Here is a 20000-nt window from a genome sequence, read left to right as displayed (position 1 = left end):
GGGTAGAGTTTGACATAACTCCGGGTAGAGTTAGGCATAACTCCGGGTAGAGTTAGACATACCTCCGGGTAGAGTTAGGCATAACTCCGGGTAGAGTTTGACATAACTCCGGGTAGAGTTTGACATACCTCCGGGTAGAGTTTGACATACCTCCGGGTAGAGTTTGGCATAACTCCGGGTAGAGTTTGACATAACTCCGGGTAGAGTCAGGCATAACTCCGGGTAGAGTTTGACATACCTCCGGGTAGAGTCAGGCATAACTCCGGGTAGAGTTTGACATAACTCCGGGTAGAGTTTGACATAACTCCGGGTAGAGTTTGACATACCTCCGGGTAGAGTTTGACATACCTCCGGGTAGAGTTTGACATACCTCCGGGTAGAGTTTGACATACCTCCGGGTAGAGTTTGACATACCTCCGGGTAGAGTTTGGCATAACTCCGGGTAGAGTTTGACATACCTCCGGGTAGAGTTTGGCATACCTCCGGGTAGAGTTTGACATACCTCCGGGTAGAGTTTGACATACCTCCGGGTAGAGTTTGACATACCTCCGGGTAGAGTTTGACATACCTCCGGGTAGAGTTTGGCATACCTCCGGGTAGAGTTTGACATACCTCCGGGTAGAGTTTGACATACCTCCGGGTAGAGTTTGACATACCTCCGGGTAGAGTTTGACATACCTCCGGGTAGAGTCAGGCATAACTCCGGGTAGAGTTTGACATACCTCCGGGTAGAGTTTGACATACCTCCGGGTAGAGTTTGACATACCTCCGGGTAGAGTTTGGCATAACTCCGGGTAGAGTTTGACATAACTCCGGGTAGAGTCAGGCATAACTCCGGGTAGAGTTTGACATACCTCCGGGTAGAGTCAGGCATAACTCCGGGTAGAGTTTGACATAACTCCGGGTAGAGTTTGACATAACTCCGGGTAGAGTTTGACATACCTCCGGGTAGAGTTTGACATACCTCCGGGTAGAGTTTGACATACCTCCGGGTAGAGTTTGACATACCTCCGGGTAGAGTTTGACATACCTCCGGGTAGAGTTTGACATACCTCCGGGTAGAGTTTGACATACCTCCGGGTAGAGTTTGGCATAACTCCGGGTAGAGTTTGACATACCTCCGGGTAGAGTTTGGCATAACTCCGGGTAGAGTTTGACATAACTCCGGGTAGAGTTTGACATACCTCCGGGTAGAGTTTGGCATAACTCCGGGTAGAGTTTGACATAACTCCGGGTAGAGTCAGGCATAACTCCGGGTAGAGTTTGACATACCTCCGGGTAGAGTCAGGCATAACTCCGGGTAGAGTTTGACATAACTCCGGGTAGAGTTTGACATAACTCCGGGTAGAGTTTGACATACCTCCGGGTAGAGTTAGGCATACCTCCGGGTAGAGTTAGGCATACCTCCGGGTAGAGTCAGGCATAACTCCGGGTAGAGTTTGACATACCTCCGGGTAGAGTTTGACATACCTCCGGGTAGAGTTAGGCATAACTCCGGGTAGAGTTAGACATACCTCCGGGTAGAGTTAGGCATAACTCCGGGTAGAGTTTGACATAACTCCGGGTAGAGTTTGACATACCTCCGGGTAGAGTTTGGCATAACTCCGGGTAGAGTTTGACATAACTCCGGGTAGAGTTTGACATAACTCCGGGTAGAGTCAGGCATAACTCCGGGTAGAGTTTGACATACCTCCGGGTAGAGTCAGGCATAACTCCGGGTAGAGTTTGACATAACTCCGGGTAGAGTTTGACATAACTCCGGGTAGAGTTTGACATACCTCCGGGTAGAGTTTGACATACCTCCGGGTAGAGTTTGACATACCTCCGGGTAGAGTTTGACATACCTCCGGGTAGAGTTTGACATACCTCCGGGTAGAGTTTGACATACCTCCGGGTAGAGTTTGACATACCTCCGGGTAGAGTTTGGCATACCTCCGGGTAGAGTTTGACATACCTCCGGGTAGAGTTTGACATACCTCCGGGTAGAGTTTGGCATACCTCCGGGTAGAGTTTGGCATACCTCCGGGTAGAGTTTGGCATACCTCCGGGTAGAGTTTGGCATACCTCCGGGTAGAGTTTGACATACCTCCGGGTAGAGTTTGACATACCTCCGGGTAGAGTTTGACATACCTCCGGGTAGAGTTTGACATACCTCCGGGTAGAGTTTGGCATACCTCCGGGTAGAGTTTGACATACCTCCGGGTAGAGTTTGACATACCTCCGGGTAGAGTCAGGCATAACTCCGGGTAGAGTTTGACATACCTCCGGGTAGAGTTTGACATACCTCCGGGTAGAGTTAGGCATACCTCCGGGTAGAGTCAGGCATAACTCCGGGTAGAGTTTGACATACCTCCGGGTAGAGTTTGACATACCTCCGGGTAGAGTTAGGCATACCTCCGGGTAGAGTTAGACATAACTCCGGGTAGAGTTTGGCATACCTCCGGGTAGAGTTTGGCATACCTCCGGGTAGAGTTTGACATACCTCCGGGTAGAGTTTGACATAACTCCGGGTAGAGTTAGGCATACCTCCGGGTAGAGTTTGACATAACTCCGGGTAGAGTTTGGCATACCTCCGGGTAGAGTTTGGCATACCTCCGGGTAGAGTTTGACATACCTCCGGGTAGAGTTTGACATAACTCCGGGTAGAGTTTGGCATACCTCTGAGTAGAGTTTGGCATAACTCCGGGTAGAGTTTGGCATACCTCCGGGTAGAGTTTGACATGCCTCCGGGTAGAGTTTGACATGCCTCCGGGTAGAGTTAGGCATACCTCCGGGTAGAGTTAGGCATACCTCCGGGTAGAGTTAGGCATACCTCCGGGTAGAGTTAGGCATACCTCTGGGTAGAGTTAGGCATACCTCCGGGTAGAGTTAGGCATACCTCTGAGTAGAGTTAGGCATACCTCTGAGTAGAGTTAGGCATACCTCCGGGTAGAGTTTGACATACCTCCGGGTAGAGTTAGGCATACCTCCGGGTAGAGTTAGGCATACCTCCGGGTAGAGTTTGACATAACTCCGGGTAGAGTTTGGCATACCTCCGGGTAGAGTCAGGCATAACTCCGGGTAGAGTTTGACATAACTCCGGGTAGAGTTTGACATAACTCCGGGTAGAGTTTGACATACCTCCGGGTAGAGTTTGACATACCTCCGGGTAGAGTTTGACATACCTCCGGGTAGAGTTTGACATACCTCCGGGTAGAGTTTGACATACCTCCGGGTAGAGTTTGACATACCTCCGGGTAGAGTTTGACATACCTCCGGGTAGAGTTTGGCATAACTCCGGGTAGAGTTTGACATACCTCCGGGTAGAGTTTGGCATACCTCCGGGTAGAGTTTGGCATACCTCCGGGTAGAGTTTGGCATACCTCCGGGTAGAGTTAGGCATACCTCTGAGTAGAGTTAGGCATACCTCTGAGTAGAGTTAGGCATACCTCCGGGTAGAGTTTGACATACCTCCGGGTAGAGTTAGGCATACCTCCGGGTAGAGTTAGGCATACCTCCGGGTAGAGTTTGACATAACTCCGGGTAGAGTTTGACATAACTCCGGGTAGAGTTTGGCATACCTCCGGGTAGAGTTTGGCATACCTCCGGGTAGAGTTTGACATACCTCCGGGTAGAGTTTGACATTACTCCGGGTAGAGTTTGGCATAACTCCGGGTAGAGTTTGGCATACCTCCGGGTAGAGTTTGACATAACTCCGGGTAGAGTTTGGCATACCTCAGAGTAGAGTTTGGCATAACTCCGGGTAGAGTTTGGCATAACTCCGGGTAGAGTTTGGCATAACTCCGGGTAGAGTTTGGCATACCTCCGGGTAGAGTTTGGCATACCTCCGGGTAGAGTTTGGCATACCTCCGGGTAGAGTTAGGCATACCTCCGGGTAGAGTTAGGCATACCTCCGGGTAGAGTTAGGCATACCTCCGGGTAGAGTTAGGCATACCTCCGGGTAGAGTTAGGCATACCTCCGGGTAGAGTTAGGCATACCTCCGGGTAGAGTTTGTCATAACTCTGGGTAGAGTTAGGCATACCTCCGGGTAGAGTTAGGCATACCTCCGGGTAGAGTTAGGCATACCTCCGGGTAGAGTTAGGCATACCTCCGGGTAGAGTTAGGCATACCTCCGGGTAGAGTTAGGCATACCTCCGGGTAGAGTTTGACATACCTTCGGGTAGAGTTTGGCATACCTCCGGGTAGAGTCAGGCATAACTCCGGGTAGAGTTTGACATATCTCCGGGTAGAGTTTGACATATCTCCGGGTAGAGTTTGACATATCTCCGGGTAGAGTTTGGCATACCTCCGGGTAGAGTTTGGCATACCTCCGGGTAGAGTTTGGCATACCTTCAGGTAGAGTTTGGCATACCTCCGGGTAGAGTCAGGCATAACTCCGGGTAGAGTTTGACATACCTCCGGGTAGAGTTTGACATACCTCCGGGTAGAGTTTGACATACCTCCGGGTAGAGGTAGGCATACCTCCGGGTAGAGTCAGGCATAACTCCGGGTAGAGTTTGACATACCTCCGGGTAGAGTTTGACATACCTCCGGGTAGAGTTTGACATACCTCCGGGTAGAGTTTGACATACCTCCGGGTAGAGTTTGACATAACTCCGGGTAGAGTTTGGCATACCTCCGGGTAGAGTTTGGCATACCTCCGGGTAGAGTTTGACATAACTCCGGGTAGAGTTTGGCATACCTCCGGGTAGAGTTTGGCATACCTCCGGGTAGAGTTTGACATAACTCCGGGTAGAGTTTGGCATACCTCTGAGTAGAGTTTGGCATAACTCCGGGTAGAGTTTGGCATACCTCCGGGTAGAGTTTGGCATAACTCCGGGTAGAGTTTGGCATAACTCCGGGTAGAGTTTGGCATACCTCCGGGTAGAGTTTGGCATACCTCCGGGTAGAGTTTGGCATACCTCCGGGTAGAGTTTGACATAACTCCGGGTAGAGTTTGACATACCTCCGGGTAGAGTTTGACATACCTCCGGGTAGAGTTTGACATACCTCCGGGTAGAGTTTGACATACCTCCGGGTAGAGTTTGGCATACCTCCGGGTAGAGTTTGATACCTCTGAGTAGAGTTTGGCATAACTCCGGGTAGAGTTTGGCATACCTCCGAGTAGAGTTTGGCATAACTCCGGGTAGAGTTTGGCATACCTCCGGGTAGAGTTTGGCATACCTCCGGGTAGAGTTTGACATACCTCCGGGTAGAGTTTGGCATACCTCCGGGTAGAGTTAGGCATACCTCCGGGTAGAGTTAGGCATACCTCCGGGTAGAGTTAGGCATACCTCTGAGTAGAGTTAGGCATACCTCTGAGTAGAGTTTGGCATAACTCTGGGTAGAGTTAGGCATACCTCCGGGTAGAGTTAGGCATACCTCCGGGTAGAGTTAGGCATACCTCCGGGTAGAGTTTGGCATACCTCCGGGTAGAGTTAGGCATACCTCCGGGTAGAGTTTGGCATACCTCCGGGTAGAGTTTGGCATACCTCTGAGTAGAGTTTGGCATAACTCCGGGTAGAGTTTGGCATACCTCTGAGTAGAGTTTGGCATACCTCTGAGTAGAGTTTGGCATACCTCCGGGTAGAGTTAGGCATACCTCTGAGTAGAGTTAGGCATACCTCTGAGTAGAGTTTGGCATAACTCCGGGTAGAGTTTGACATACCTCCGGGTAGAGTTTGGCATACCTCCGGGTAGAGTCAGGCATAACTCCGGGTAGAGTTTGACATACCTCCGGGTAGAGTTTGACATACCTCCGGGTAGAGTTAGGCATACCTCCGGGTAGAGTTAGGCATACCTCCGGGTAGAGTTTGGCATACCTCCGAGTAGAGTTTGGCATAACTCCGGGTAGAGTTTGGCATACCTCCGGGTAGAGTTTGGCATACCTCCGGGTAGAGTTTGACATACCTCCGGGTAGAGTTTGACATACCTCCGGGTAGAGTTTGACATAACTCCGGGTAGAGTTTGGCATACCTCTGAGTAGAGTTTGGCATAACTCCGGGTAGAGTTTGGCATACCTCCGGGTAGAGTTTGGCATACCTCTGAGTAGAGTTTGGCATAACTCCGGGTAGAGTTTGGCATACCTCTGAGTAGAGTTTGGCATAACTCCGGGTAGAGTTAGGCATACCTCCGGGTAGAGTTAGGCATACCTCCGGGTAGAGTTAGGCATACCTCCGGGTAGAGTTAGGCATACCTCCGGGTAGAGTTAGGCATACCTCCGGGTAGAGTTAGGCATACCTCCGGGTAGAGTTAGGCATACCTCCGGGTAGAGTTAGGCATACCTCCGGGTAGAGTTAGGCATACCTCCGGGTAGAGTTAGGCATACCTCCGGGTAGAGTTAGGCATACCTCCGGGTAGAGTTTGGCATACCTCCGGGTAGAGTTTGGCATACCTCCGGGTAGAGTTTGGCATAACTCCGGGTAGAGTTTGGCATAACTCTGGGTAGAGTTAGGCATACCTCTGGGTAGAGTTAGGCATACCTCCGGGTAGAGTTAGGCATAACTCCGGGTAGAGTTAGGCATAACTCCGGGTAGAGTTAGGCATAACTCCGGGTAGAGTTTGACATAACTCCGGGTAGAGTTTGACATACCTCCGGGTAGAGTTAGGCATACCTCCGGGTAGAGTTAGGCATACCTCCGGGTAGAGTTAGGCATACCTCCGGGTAGAGTTTGGCATACCTCCGGGTAGAGTTTGGCATACCTCCGGGTAGAGTTTGACATACCTCCGGGTAGAGTTAGGCATACCTTCGGGTAGAGTTAGGCATACCTTCGGGTAGAGTTTGACATACCTCCGGGTAGAGTTTGACATACCTCCGGGTAGAGTTAGGCATACCTCCGGGTAGAGTTTGGCATACCTCCGGGTAGAGTTAGGCATAACTCCGGGTAGAGTTTGGCATAACTCCGGGTAGAGTTTGGCATAACTCCGGGTAGAGTTTGGCATACCTCCGGGTAGAGTTTGGCATACCTTCGGGTAGAGTTTGGCATACCTTCGGGTAGAGTTTGACATAACTCCAGGTCGAGTTTGGTATAACTCCAGGTAGAGTTTGGCATACCTCAAGGTAGTTTACTTAGCCCTCACTTTTTTAAAACTTTTTTTAATTATTTTTTTTGACTAATGACCTGCCACTAGCATTAAACAAAGCCTGTCTCCATGTTTGCTGATGACTCAACATTAAACACATCAGCTACCACAGCAAATGAAAAGCACTGCAACTCTTAAAAGCTGCAGTTAGTTTTACAATGGGCGGCAATTTAATAAGATGGTACTAAATATTTCCAAAACTAAAAGCATTGTATTTGGGACAAATTCACTAAACCCTAAACATCAACTAAATATTGTAATGAATAATGTGGCAATTGAGGAGGCTAAACTTCTTGGAGAAACCCTGGATTGTAAAACTGTCATGGTCAAAACATGTTGATACAACAGTAGCTAAGATAAGGAGAAGTCTGTCTGTAATAAATCACTGCTCTACCTTCTTAACAACACTATCAACAAGGTAGGTCCTACAGGCCCTAGTTTCTACCTTCTTAACAACACTATCAACAAGGCAGGTCCTACAGGCCCTAGTTTCTACCTTCTTAACAACACTATCAGCAAGGCAGGTCCTACAGGCCCTAGTTTCTACCTTCTTAACAACTCTATCAACAAGGCAGGTCCTACAGGCTCTAGTTTCTACCTTCTTAACAACACTATCAACAAGGCAGGTCCTACAGGCCCTAGTTTCTACCTTCTTAACAACACTATCAGCAAGGCAGGTCCTACAGGCCCTAGTTTCTACCTTCTTAACAACTCTATCAACAAGGCAGGTCCTACAGGCTCTAGTTTCTACCTTCTTAACAACTCTATCAGCAAGGCAGGTCCTACAGGCCCTAGTTTCTACCTTCTTAACAACTCTATCAACAAGGCAGGTCCTACAGGCCCTAGTTTCTACCTTCTTAACAACTCTATCAACAAGGCAGGTCCTACAGGCTCTAGTTTCTACCTTCTTAACAACACTATCAACAAGGCAGGTCCTACAGGCCCTAGTTTCTACCTTCTTAACAACTCTATCAACAAGGCAGGTCCTACAGGCCCTAGTTTCTACCTTCTTAACAACACTACCAACAAGGCAGGTCCTACAGGCCCTAGTTTCTACCTTCTTAACAACACTATCAACAAGGCAGGTCCTACAGGCCCTAGTTTCTACCTTCTTAACAACACTATCAGCAAGGCAGGTCCTACAGGCCCTAGTTTCTACCTTCTTAACAACTCTATCAACAAGGCAGGTCCTACAGGCCCTAGTTTCTACCTTCTTAACAACACTATCAACAAGGCAGGTCCTACAGGCCCTAGTTTCTACCTTCTTAACAACACTATCAGCAAGGCAGGTCCTACAGGCCCTAGTTTCTACCTTCTTAACAACTCTATCAACAAGGCAGGTCCTACAGGCTCTAGTTTCTACCTTCTTAACAACTCTATCAGCAAGGCAGGTCCTACAGGCCCTAGTTTCTACCTTCTTAACAACTCTATCAACAAGGCAGGTCCTACAGGCCCTAGTTTCTACCTTCTTAACAACTCTATCAACAAGGCAGGTCCTACAGGCTCTAGTTTCTACCTTCTTAACAACACTATCAACAAGGCAGGTCCTACAGGCCCTAGTTTCTACCTTCTTAACAACTCTATCAACAAGGCAGGTCCTACAGGCCCTAGTTTCTACCTTCTTAACAACACTACCAACAAGGCAGGTCCTACAGGCCCTAGTTTCTACCTTCTTAACAACTCTATCAACAAGGCAGGTCCTACAGGCTCTAGTTTCTACCTTCTTAACAACACTATCAACAAGGCAGGTCCTACAGGCCCTAGTTTCTACCTTCTTAACAACACTATCAGCAAGGCAGGTCCTACAGGCCCTAGTTTCTACCTTCTTAACAACTCTATCAACAAGGCAGGTCCTACAGGCTCTAGTTTCTACCTTCTTAACAACTCTATCAACAAGGCAGGTCCTACAGGCCCTAGTTTCTACCTTCTTCTATAACAACTTCTATCAACAAGGCAGGTCCTACAGGCCCTAGTTTCTACCTTCTTAACAACACTATCAACAAGGCAGGTCCTACAGGCCCTAGTTTCTACCTTCTTAACAACACTATCAGCAAGGCAGGTCCTACAGGCCCTAGTTTCTACCTTCTTAACAACTCTATCAACAAGGCAGGTCCTACAGGCTCTAGTTTCTACCTTCTTAACAACTCTATCAGCAAGGCAGGTCCTACAGGCCCTAGTTTCTACCTTCTTAACAACTCTATCAACAAGGCAGGTCCTACAGGCCCTAGTTTCTACCTTCTTAACAACTCTATCAACAAGGCAGGTCCTACAGGCTCTAGTTTCTACCTTCTTAACAACACTATCAACAAGGCAGGTCCTACAGGCCCTAGTTTCTACCTTCTTAACAACTCTATCAACAAGGCAGGTCCTACAGGCCCTAGTTTCTACCTTCTTAACAACACTACCAACAAGGCAGGTCCTACAGGCCCTAGTTTCTACCTTCTTAACAACACTATCAACAAGGCAGGTCCTACAGGCCCTAGTTTCTACCTTCTTAACAACACTATCAACAAGGCAGGTCCTACAGGCTCTAGTTTCTACCTTCTTAACAACACTATCAACAAGGCAGGTCCTACAGGCCCTAGTTTCTACCTTCTTAACAACACTATCAACAAGGCAGGTCCTACAGGCCCTAGTTTCTACCTTCTTAACAACTCTATCAACAAGGCAGGTCCTACAGGCCCTAGTTTCTACCTTCTTAACAACACTACCAACAAGGCAGGTCCTACAGGCCCTAGTTTCTACCTTCTTAACAACTCTATCAACAAGGCAGGTCCTACAGGCCCTAGTTTCTACCTTCTTAACAACACTACCAACAAGGCAGGTCCTACAGGCCCTAGTTTCTACCTTCTTAACAACACTATCAACAAGGCAGGTCCTACAGGCCCTAGTTTCTACCTTCTTAACAACACTATCAACAAGGCAGGTCCTACAGGCTCTAGTTTCTACCTTCTTAACAACACTATCAACAAGGCAGGTCCTACAGGCCCTAGTTTCTACCTTCTTAACAACACTATCAACAAGGCAGGTCCTACAGGCCCTAGTTTCTACCTTCTTAACAACTCTATCAACAAGGCAGGTCCTACAGGCCCTAGTTTCTACCTTCTTAACAACACTACCAACAAGGCAGGTCCTACAGGCCCTAGTTTCTACCTTCTTAACAACACTATCAACAAGGCAGGTCTTACAGGCCCTAGTTTCTACCTTCTTAACAACACTATCAACAAGGCAGGTCCTACAGGCCCTAGATCTGTCGCAGCTGGACTACTGTCCAGTCATATGTTCAAGTATCACAAAGAGAGACATAGGCAAATTACTGTATGCCCAGAACAGAGCAGCACGGCTAGACCTTAAATATACACGGAGAACTAACATCAATGACATGCATGTCCATCTCACCTCTACGCTCTAACCACTAGGCTACCTGCCGCCTCTACACTCTAACCACTAGGCTACCTGCCGCCTCTACACTCTAACCACTAGGCTACCTGCCGCCTCACTCTAACCACTAGGCTACCTGCCACCTCACTCTAACCACTCTACAGGCTACCTGCCACCTCTACCACTAGGCTAACCACTAAGGCTACCTGCCGCCTCTACACTCTAACCACTAGGCTCCCTGCCGCCTCTACACTCTAACCACTAGGCTACCTGCCGCCTCTACACTCTAACCACTAGGCTACCTGCCGCCTCTACACTCTAACCACTAGGCTACCTGCCGCCTCTACACTCTAACCACTAGGCTACCTGCCGCCTCTACACTCTAACCACTAGGCTACCTGCCGCCTCTACGCTCTAACCACTAGGCTCCCTGCCGCCTCTACACTCTAACCACTAGGCTACCTGCCACCTCTACTCTCTAACCACTAGGCTACCTGCCGCCTCTACACTCTAACCACTAGGCTACCTGCCGCCTCTACACTCTAACCACTAGGCTCCCTGCCGCCTCTACGCTCTAACCACTAGGCTCCCTGCCGCCTCTACGCTCTAACCACTAGGCTCCCTGCCGCCTCTACACTCTAACCACTAGGCTACCTGCCCCCTCTACACTCTAACCACTAGGCTCCCTGCCGCCTCTACACTCTAACCACTAGGCTACACAGAGAACTAAAATCAATGACATGCATGTCCATCTCTCCTGGCTCAATGTAGAGGAGAGATTGACTTCATCACTACTTGTCTTTGTGAACGGTATTGACATGTTGAAAGCACTGAGCTGTCTGTTCATACGACGAGCACACACCCATACACAGATCAGACACCCATAGATACCCCACAAGACATGAGCTGTCTGTTCATACGACTAGTACACAGATCAGACACCCATAGATACCCCACAAGACATGAGCTGTCTGTTCATAAGACTAGCACACACCCATGCATACCCCCACAATGCCACCAGAGGTCCCTTCACAATCCCCAAAGCACCGAGCTGTCTGTTCATAAGACTAGTACACAGATCAGACACCCATAGATACCCCACAAGACATGCCAGCAAAGGTCACAGTCTCCATGTCCAGACTTCCACATCAGGTCACTGAAGCGTCAGGTCACTGAAGCCTCAGGTCACTAAAGCCTCGGGTCACTAAAGCCTCAGGTCACTAAAGCCGCAGGTCACTAAAGCGTCAGGTCACTAAAGCGTCAGGTCACTAAAGCGTCAGGTCACTAAAGCGTCAGGTCACTAAAGCGTCAGGTCACTAAAGCGTCAGGTCACTAAAGCGTCAGGTCACTAAAGCGTCAAGTCACTAAAGCGTCAGGTCACTAAAGCCTCAGGTCACTAAAGCCTCAGGTCACTAATAAAGCGTCAGGTCACTAAAGCGTCATGTCACTAAAGCGTCATGTCACTAAAGCGTCAGGTCACTAAAGCGTCAGGTCACTAAAGCGTCAGGTCAATAAAGCGTCAGGTCACTAAAGCGTCAGGTCACTAAAGCATCAAGTCACTAAAGCGTCAGGTCACTGAAGCAAGAAGATTTAAAAAAATAAATATGTATTACACAACACCTCACAGGGACTGTGAAGAGCCACACATTCTAACATACACACACACACACACACACACACACACACACACACACACACACACACACATTGTAATTCTGTGATATTGTGGATTTTATATTGTAATAATGTCTTGCATAATGTTATGGGTTATTGATGATGTAAACCCTGTTTGGACCTTAAGAAGAGTTGCCTTGGCAATAGCTAATGGGGAAGGGTTGCCTTGGCAGCAGCTAATGGGAAAGGGTTGCCTTGGCAGCAGCTAATGGGGAAGGGTTGCCTTGGCAGCAGCTAATGGGGAAGGGTTGCCTTGGCAATAGCTAATGGGGAAGAGTTGCCTTGGCAATAGCTAATGGGGAAGGGTTGCCTTGGCAGCAGCTAATGGGGAAGGGTTGCCTTGGCAGCAGCTAATGGGGAAGGGTTGCCTTGGCAGCAGCTAATGGGGAAGGGTTGCCTTGGCAGCAGCTAATGGGGAAGGGTTGCCTTGGCAATAGCTAATGGGGAAGGGTTGCCTTGGCAGCAGCTAATGGGGAAGGGTTGCCTTGGCAGCAGCTAATGGGGAAGGGTTGCCTTGGCAGCAGCTAATGGGGAAGAGTTGCCTTGGCAATAGCTAATGGGGAAGGGTTGCCTTGGCAATAGCTAATGGGGAAGGGTTGCCTTGGCAGCAGCTAATGGGGAAGGGTTGCCTTGGCAGCAGCTAATGGGGAAGGGTTGCCTTGGCAGCAGCTAATGGGGAAGAGTTGCCTTGGCAGCAGCTAATGGGGAAGAGTTGCCTTGGCAATAGCTAATGGGGAAGGGTTGCCTTGGCAATAGCTAATGGGGAAGGGTTGCCTTGGCAGCAGCTAATGGGGAAGGGTTGCCTTGGCAGCAGCTAATGGGGAAGGGTTGCCTTGGCAGCAGCTAATGGGGAAGGGTTGCCTTGGCAGCAGCTAATGGATCCTAATAAAATAAATCCTCAATTCTCTTCTCCCCCTCTCCTCCTCCTTCTCCTCCCCTCTTCCTCTCCTTCTTCTCCTCTCCTCCTCCTCTCCTTCTCCTCCTCCTCTCCCAGGTCTCAGAGTGGTACCCTCAGGACCAACTGTCTAGACTGTCTAGACAGAACCAACAGTGTCCAGGCCTACTTCGCTTTGGAGGTGAGACACACACATTCAGTCTCACACATGGACTTTAAGTTAATGGATCTCTATTTTAAGCAGCTCCTCTGTGACATGAATGTGTAGCTGGCAAAGCATGACTCATATTCGAGGAATCTCCTACCCTGACTCTCTACCCTCTCTCCATCCCTCCTCTCATCCCTCTCTCCTCCTCCTCCCTCTCCTCCCTCTCTCCTCTCCTCCTCCCTTCCTCTCCTCCCTCTCCCTCTCCTCCTCCTCCCTTCCCCTCCTCCTCCCTTCCCCTCCTCCCTTCCTCTCCTTCTCCCTCTCCTCTCCTCCCCTAGATGTTACCTAAGCAGCTAGAGGACATGGGTCTGACAGAGAAGCCCCAGCTGGTAGCCAGGTTTCAGGAAGTGTTCAGGTCCATGTGGACGGTTAACGGAGACTCTGTCAGCAAGATCTACGCTGGGACTGGAGCCCTGGATGGAAAGGCTAAGGTAGAAGAATACAGACAGACAGACAGACAGACAGACAGACAGACAGACAGACAGACAGACAGACAGACAGACAGACAGACAGACAGACAGACAGAACCACAGACAGACAGAACCACAGACAGACAGAACCACAGACAGACAGAACCACAGACAGACACACAGACAGACAGACACACAGACAGACAGACACACAGACAGACAGACACACAGACAGACAGACACACAGACAGACAGACACACAGACAGACAGACACACAGACAGACAGACACACAGACAGACAGACAGACCCACAGACAGACCCACAGACAGACCCACAGACAGACCCACAGACACACACACACACACACACACACACACACACACACACACACACACACAGACACACACACAGACACACAGACACACAGACACACAGACAGAACCACAGACAGACAGAGACATATATCGATCTATCTATTCTGGGACTAGAGCCCTGGACAGAAAGTCTAAGGTAAAAGAACACTAACACCATGTAGACTAGATGTGTGTGCTCTGTTAACTCCTGTATGTGTGTGTGCTCTGTTAACTCCTGTATGTGTGTGTGCTCTGTTAACTCCTGTATGTGTGTGTGCTCTGTTAACTCCTGTATGTGTGTGTGCTCTGTTAACTCCTGTATGTGTGTGTGCTCTGTTAACTCCTGTATGTGTGTGTGCTCTGTTAACCCTGTATGTGTGTGTGCTCTGTTAACTCCTGTATGTGTGTGTGCTCTGTTAACTCCTGTATGTGTGTGTGCTCTGTTAACTCCTGTATGTGTGTGTGCTCTGTTAACTCCTGTATGTGTGTGTGCTCTGTTAACTCCTGTATGTGTGTGTGCTCTGTTAACTCCTGTATGTGTGTGTGTGCTCTGTTAACTCCTGTGTATGTGTGTGTGCTCTGTTAACCCCTGTATGTGTGTGTGCTCTGTTAACTCCTGTATGTGTGTGTGCTCTGTTAACTCCTGTATGTGTGTGTGCTCTGTTAACCCCTGTATGTGTGTGTGCTCTGTTAACTCCTGTATGTGTGTGTGCTCTGTTAACTCCTGTATGTGTGTGTGCTCTGTTAACTCCTGTATGTGTGTGTGCTCTGTTAACCCCTGTATGTGTGTGTGCTCTGTTAACTCCTGTATGTGTGTGTGCTCTGTTAACTCCTGTATGTGTGTGTGCTCTGTTAACTCCTGTATGTGTGTGTGCTCTGTTAACTCCTGTATGTGTGTGTGCTCTGTTAACTCCTGTATGTGTGTGTGCTCTGTTAACCCCTGTATGTGTGTGTGCTCTGTTAACTCCTGTATGTGTGTGTGTGCTCTGTTAACTCCTGTGTGTGTGTGTGCTCTGTTAACTCCTGTATGTGTGTGTGCTCTGTTAACTCCTGTATGTGTGTGTGTGCTCTGTTAACTCCTGTATGTGTGTGTGCTCTGTTAACTCCTGTATGTGTGTGTGTGCTCTGTTAACTCCTGTATGTGTGTGTGCTCTGTTAACTCCTGTATGTGTGTGTGTGCTCTGTTAACTCCTGTATGTGTGTGTGCTCTGTTAACTCCTTTATGCTGTCCTCTGGACCTCTCCACCTGTTGGGTAAGTTGACGATCCTGTCACTGTCCTGCCTTTCTCCTGTATTACCCTGTTCCTGTCTGGATGTGGTGATGGTTTCCTCATTAGGGGGGGTTTGTCTGTGTGTCTTCTGTCAAATCAAATGTTACTGGTTCCACAAATGCTTGTGTTTCTAGCTCCAACAGTGCAGTAATATCTAGAGATAAATGCTTGTGTTTCTAGCTCCAACAGTGCAGTAATATCTAGAGATAAATGCTTGTGTTTCTAGCTCCAACAGTGCAGTAATATCTAGATACATGCTTGTGTTTCTTGCTCCAACAGTACAGTAATACCTAATGCTTGTGTTTCTAGCTCCAACAGTGCAGTAATATCTAGATATATGCTTATGTTACTAGCTCCAACAGTGCAGTAATATCTGACTAAATGCTTTCTAGCCGGCTAGTAACAGTGACTAAGTTCAGGGCAGGGTACTGGGTGGACACAGGCTAGTAACAGGGACTAAGTTCAGGGCAGGGTTCTGGGTGGAGACAGGCTAGTAACAGGGACTAAGTTCAGGGCAGGGTTCTGGGTGGAGACAGGCTAGTAACAGTGACTAAGTTCAGGGCAGGGTTCTGGGTGGAGACAGGCTAGTAACAGGGACTAAGTTCAGGGCAGGGTACTGGGTGGAGACAGGCTAGTAACAGTGACTAAGTTCAGGGCAGGGTACTGGGTGGAGACAGGCTAGTAACAGTGACTAAGTTCAGGGCAGGGTTCTGGGTGGAGACAGGCTAGTAACAGTGACTAAGTTCAGGGCAGGGTTCTGGGTGGAGACAGGCTAGTAACAGGGACTAAGTTCAGGGCAGGGTTCTGGGTGGAGACAGGCTAGTAACAGTGACTAAGTTCAGGGCAGGGTTCTGGGTGGAGACAGGCTAGTAACAGTGACTAAGTTCAGGGCAGGGTACTGGGTGGAGACAGGCTAGTAACAGGGACTAAGTTCAGGGCAGGGTACTGGGTGGAGACAGGCTAGTAACAGGGACTAAGTTCAGGGCAGGGTACTGGGTGGAGACAGGCTAGTAACAGTGACTAAGTTCAGGGCAGGGTTCTGGGTGGAGACAGGCTAGTAACAGGGACTAAGTTCAGGGCAGGGTTCTGGGTGGAGACAGGCTGGTAACAGTGACTAAGTTCAGGGCAGGGTTCTGGGTGGAGACAGGCTAGTAACAGGGACTAAGTTCAGGGCAGGGTACTGGGTGGAGGCAGGCTAGTAACAGTGACTAAGTTCAGGGCAGGGTACTGGGTGGAGACAGGCTAGTAACAGTGACTAAGTTCAGGGCAGGGTTCTGGGTGGAGACAGGCTAGTAACAGTGACTAAGTTCAGGGCAGGGTACTGGGTGGAGACAGGCTAGTAACAGTGACTAAGTTCAGGGCAGGGTTCTGGGTGGAGGCTGGCTAGTGGTGACTAAGTTCAGGGCAGGGTTCTGGGTGGAGACAGGCTAGTAACAGTGACTAAGTTCAGGGCAGGGTTCTGGGTGGAGACAGGCTAGTAACAGTGACTAAGGGCAGGGTTCTGGGTGGAGGCTGGCTAGTAACAGGGACTAAGTTCAGGGCAGGGTACTGGGTGGAGACAGGCTAGTAACAGTGACTAAGTTCAGGGCAGGGTTCTGGGTGGAGACAGGCTAGTAACAGTGACTAAGTTCAGGGCAGGGTTCTGGGTGGAGGCTGGCTAGTGGTGACTAAGTTCAGGGCAGGGTTCTGGGTGGAGACAGGCTGGTAACAGTGACTAAGTTCAGGGCAGGGTTCTGGGTGGAGGCTGGCTAGTAACAGGGACTAAGTTCAGGGCAGGGTACTGGGTGGAGGCTGGCTTGTGGTGACTAAGTTCAGGGCAGGGTACTGGGTGGAGACAGGCTAGTAACAGGGACTAAGTTCAGGGCAGGGTACTGGGTGGAGACAGGCTGGTAACAGGGACTAAGTTCAGGGCAGGGTACTGGGTGGAGACAGGCTAGTAACAGGGACTAAGTTCAGGGCAGGGTTCTGGGTGGACACAGGCTAATATAATGGTGTGCTAACGCTAGTTAGCATTGGCTTGCGAAACTACCTCTATCTTCATACTGCAGAAACATACAAAGGATGGTCTCCATGAGGTCATCTGATTCTGGGTTATAGAGAAGGCTTAATTGAGGTCATCTGATTCTGGGTTATAGAGAAGGCTTAATTGAGGTCATCTGATTCTGGGTTATAGAGACGGCTTAATTGAGATCATCTGATTCTGGGTTATAGAGAAGGCTTAATTGAGGTCATCTGATTCTGGGTTATAGAGAAGGCTTAATTGAGGTAATCTGATTCTGGGGTTATAGAGAAGGCTTAATTGAGGTCATCTGATTCTGGGTTATAGAAGGCTTAATTGAGGTCATCTGATTCTGGGTTATAGAGAAGGCTTAATTGAGGTCATCTGATTCTGGGTTATAGAGAAGGCTTAATTGAGGTCATCTGATTCTGGGTTATAGAGAAGGCTTAATTGAGGTCATCTGATTCTGGGGTTATAGAGAAGGCTTAATTGAGGTCATCTGATTCTGGGGTTATAGAGAAGGCTTAATTGAGGTCATCTGATTCTGGGTTATAGAGAAGGCTTAATTGAGGTCATCTGATTCTGGGTTATAGAGAAGGCTTAATTGAGGTCATCTGATTCTGGGTTATAGAGACGGCTTAATTGAGATCATCTGATTCTGGGTTATAGAGAAGGCTTAATTGAGGTCATCTGATTCTGGGTTATAGAGAAGGCTTAATTGAGGTAATCTGATTCTGGGGTTATAGAGAAGGCTTAATTGAGGTCATCTGATTCTGGGTTATAGAGAAGGCTTAATTGAGGTCATCTGATTCTGGGTTATAGAGAAGGCTTAATTGAGGTCATCTGATTCTGGGTTATAGAGAAGGCTTAATTGAGGTCATCTGATTCTGGGTTATAGAGAAGGCTTAATTGAGATCATCTGATTCTGGGTTATAGAGAAGGCTTAATTGAGGTCATCTGATTCTGGGTTATAGAAGGCTTAATTGAGGTCATCTGATTCTGGGTTATAGAGAAGGCTTAATTGAGGTCATCTGATTCTGGGTTATAGAGAAGGCTTAATTGAGGTCATCTGATTCTGGGTTATAGAGAAGGCTTAATTGAGGTCATCTGATTCTGGGTTATAGAGAAGGCTTAATTGAGGTCATCTGATTCTGGGTTATAGAGAAGGCTTAATTGAGGTCATCTGATTCTGGGTTATAGAGAAGGCTTAATTGAGATCATCTGATTCTGGGTTATAGAGAAGGCTTAATTGAGGTCATCTGATTCTGGGTTATAGAGAAGGCTTAATTGAGGTCATCTGATTCTGGGTTATAGAGAAGGCTTAATTGCCTAAATCTCACACTATCCCTTTAAGTATGGGCTGCCCAACCCTCTTCCTGAGTGTTAGGCTGTAAAACCTACAGATCGATCTCCAGGAAGAGGGTTGGGCTGTAAAACCTACAGATCGATCTCCAGGAAGAGGGTTGGACTGTTAAACCTACAGGACAGTAGATCTCCAGGAAGAGGGTTGGACTGTTAACCTACAGGACAGTAGATCTCCAGGAAGAGGGTTGGACTGTTAACCTACAGGACAGTAGATCTCCAGGAAGAGGGTTGGACTGTTAACCTACAGGACAGTAGATCTCCAGGAAGAGGGTTGGACTGTAAAACCTACAGGTCGATCTCCAGGAAGAGGGTTGGACTGTAAAACCTACAGGTCGATCTCCAGGAAGAGGGTTGGACTGTAAACCTACAGGACGGTAGATCTCCAGGAAGAGGGTTGGACTGTAAACCTAGACAGGACAGTAGATCTCCAGGAAGAGGGTTGGACTGTAAACCTACAGGACAGTAGATCTCCAGGAAGAGGGTTGGACTGTTAAACCTACAGGACAGTAGATCTCCAGGAAGAGGGTTGGACTGTTAAACCTACAGGACAGTAGATCTCCAAGAAGAGGGTTGGGCTGTAAAACCTACAGATCGATCTCCAGGAAGAGGGTTGGGCTGTAAAACCTACAGATCGATCTCCAGGAAGAGGGTTGGGCTGTAAAACCTACAGATCGATCTCCAGGAAGAGGGTTGGACTGTTAAACCTACAGGACAGTAGATCTCCAGGAAGAGGGTTGGACTGTTAACCTACAGGACAGTAGATCTCCAGGAAGAGGGTTGGACTGTTAACCTACAGGACAGTAGATCTCCAGGAAGAGGGTTGGACTGTAAACCTACAGGACAGTAGATCTCCAGGAAGAGGGTTGGACTGTAAAACCTAGGGTTGGACAGGTCGATCTCCAGGAAGAGGGTTGGACTGTAAACCTACAGGACAGTAGATCTCCAGGAAGAGGGTTGGACTGTTAAACCTACAGATCGATCTCCAGGAAGAGGGTTGGACTGTAAACCTACAGGACAGTAGATCTCCAGGAAGAGGGTTGGACTGTAAACCTACAGGACAGTAGATCTCCAGGAAGAGGGTTGGACTGTAAACCTACAGGACAGTAGATCTCCAGGAAGAGGGTTGGACTGTAAACCTACAGGACAGTAGATCTCCAGGAAGAGGGTTGGACTGTAAACCTACAGGACAGTAGATCTCCAGGAAGAGGATTAGGCAGCCCTGCTTTAAGTGAATTACCAGTGGTTGTCACATTATTATATGGTGGTAAATGACCGCCCAATCATCACCATGTAAAAGACCATGTGATCATGATTTCTGGGAGTCGTCCCTTTGGATAAAGGAAATGAATGTATGAATCTATGTGTGTATTTGTGGCATT

General features: G+C 48.6%; 1 protein-coding gene and 1 long non-coding RNA gene across 2 annotated transcripts in view; both read left to right on the top strand.

Moving 5' to 3' along the window:
- Window positions 1–20000, top strand: part of synj1 (synaptojanin 1) — a 132110-nt gene that overhangs the window by 50181 nt on the left and 61929 nt on the right. Inside the window, 2 exon segments of the mRNA XM_052520222.1 lie at window positions 13113–13194; window positions 13500–13652. Of these exon segments, the coding sequence (XP_052376182.1) occupies window positions 13113–13194; window positions 13500–13652 (235 nt within the window).
- Window positions 17453–18558, top strand: LOC127930615 (uncharacterized). The gene is made up of 4 exons (XR_008138403.1): window positions 17453–17522; window positions 17598–17711; window positions 18019–18132; window positions 18245–18558. It is a non-coding gene; the product is annotated as an uncharacterized LOC127930615 (long non-coding RNA).

The sequence above is a fragment of the Oncorhynchus keta genome, chromosome 6 (genome assembly GCF_023373465.1).
Source record: "Oncorhynchus keta strain PuntledgeMale-10-30-2019 chromosome 6, Oket_V2, whole genome shotgun sequence".
NCBI classification, from domain to species: domain Eukaryota; kingdom Metazoa; phylum Chordata; class Actinopteri; order Salmoniformes; family Salmonidae; genus Oncorhynchus; species Oncorhynchus keta.
Note: the sequence above shows the minus strand (reverse complement) of the source record. Positions and strands in the feature narration are given on the sequence as shown.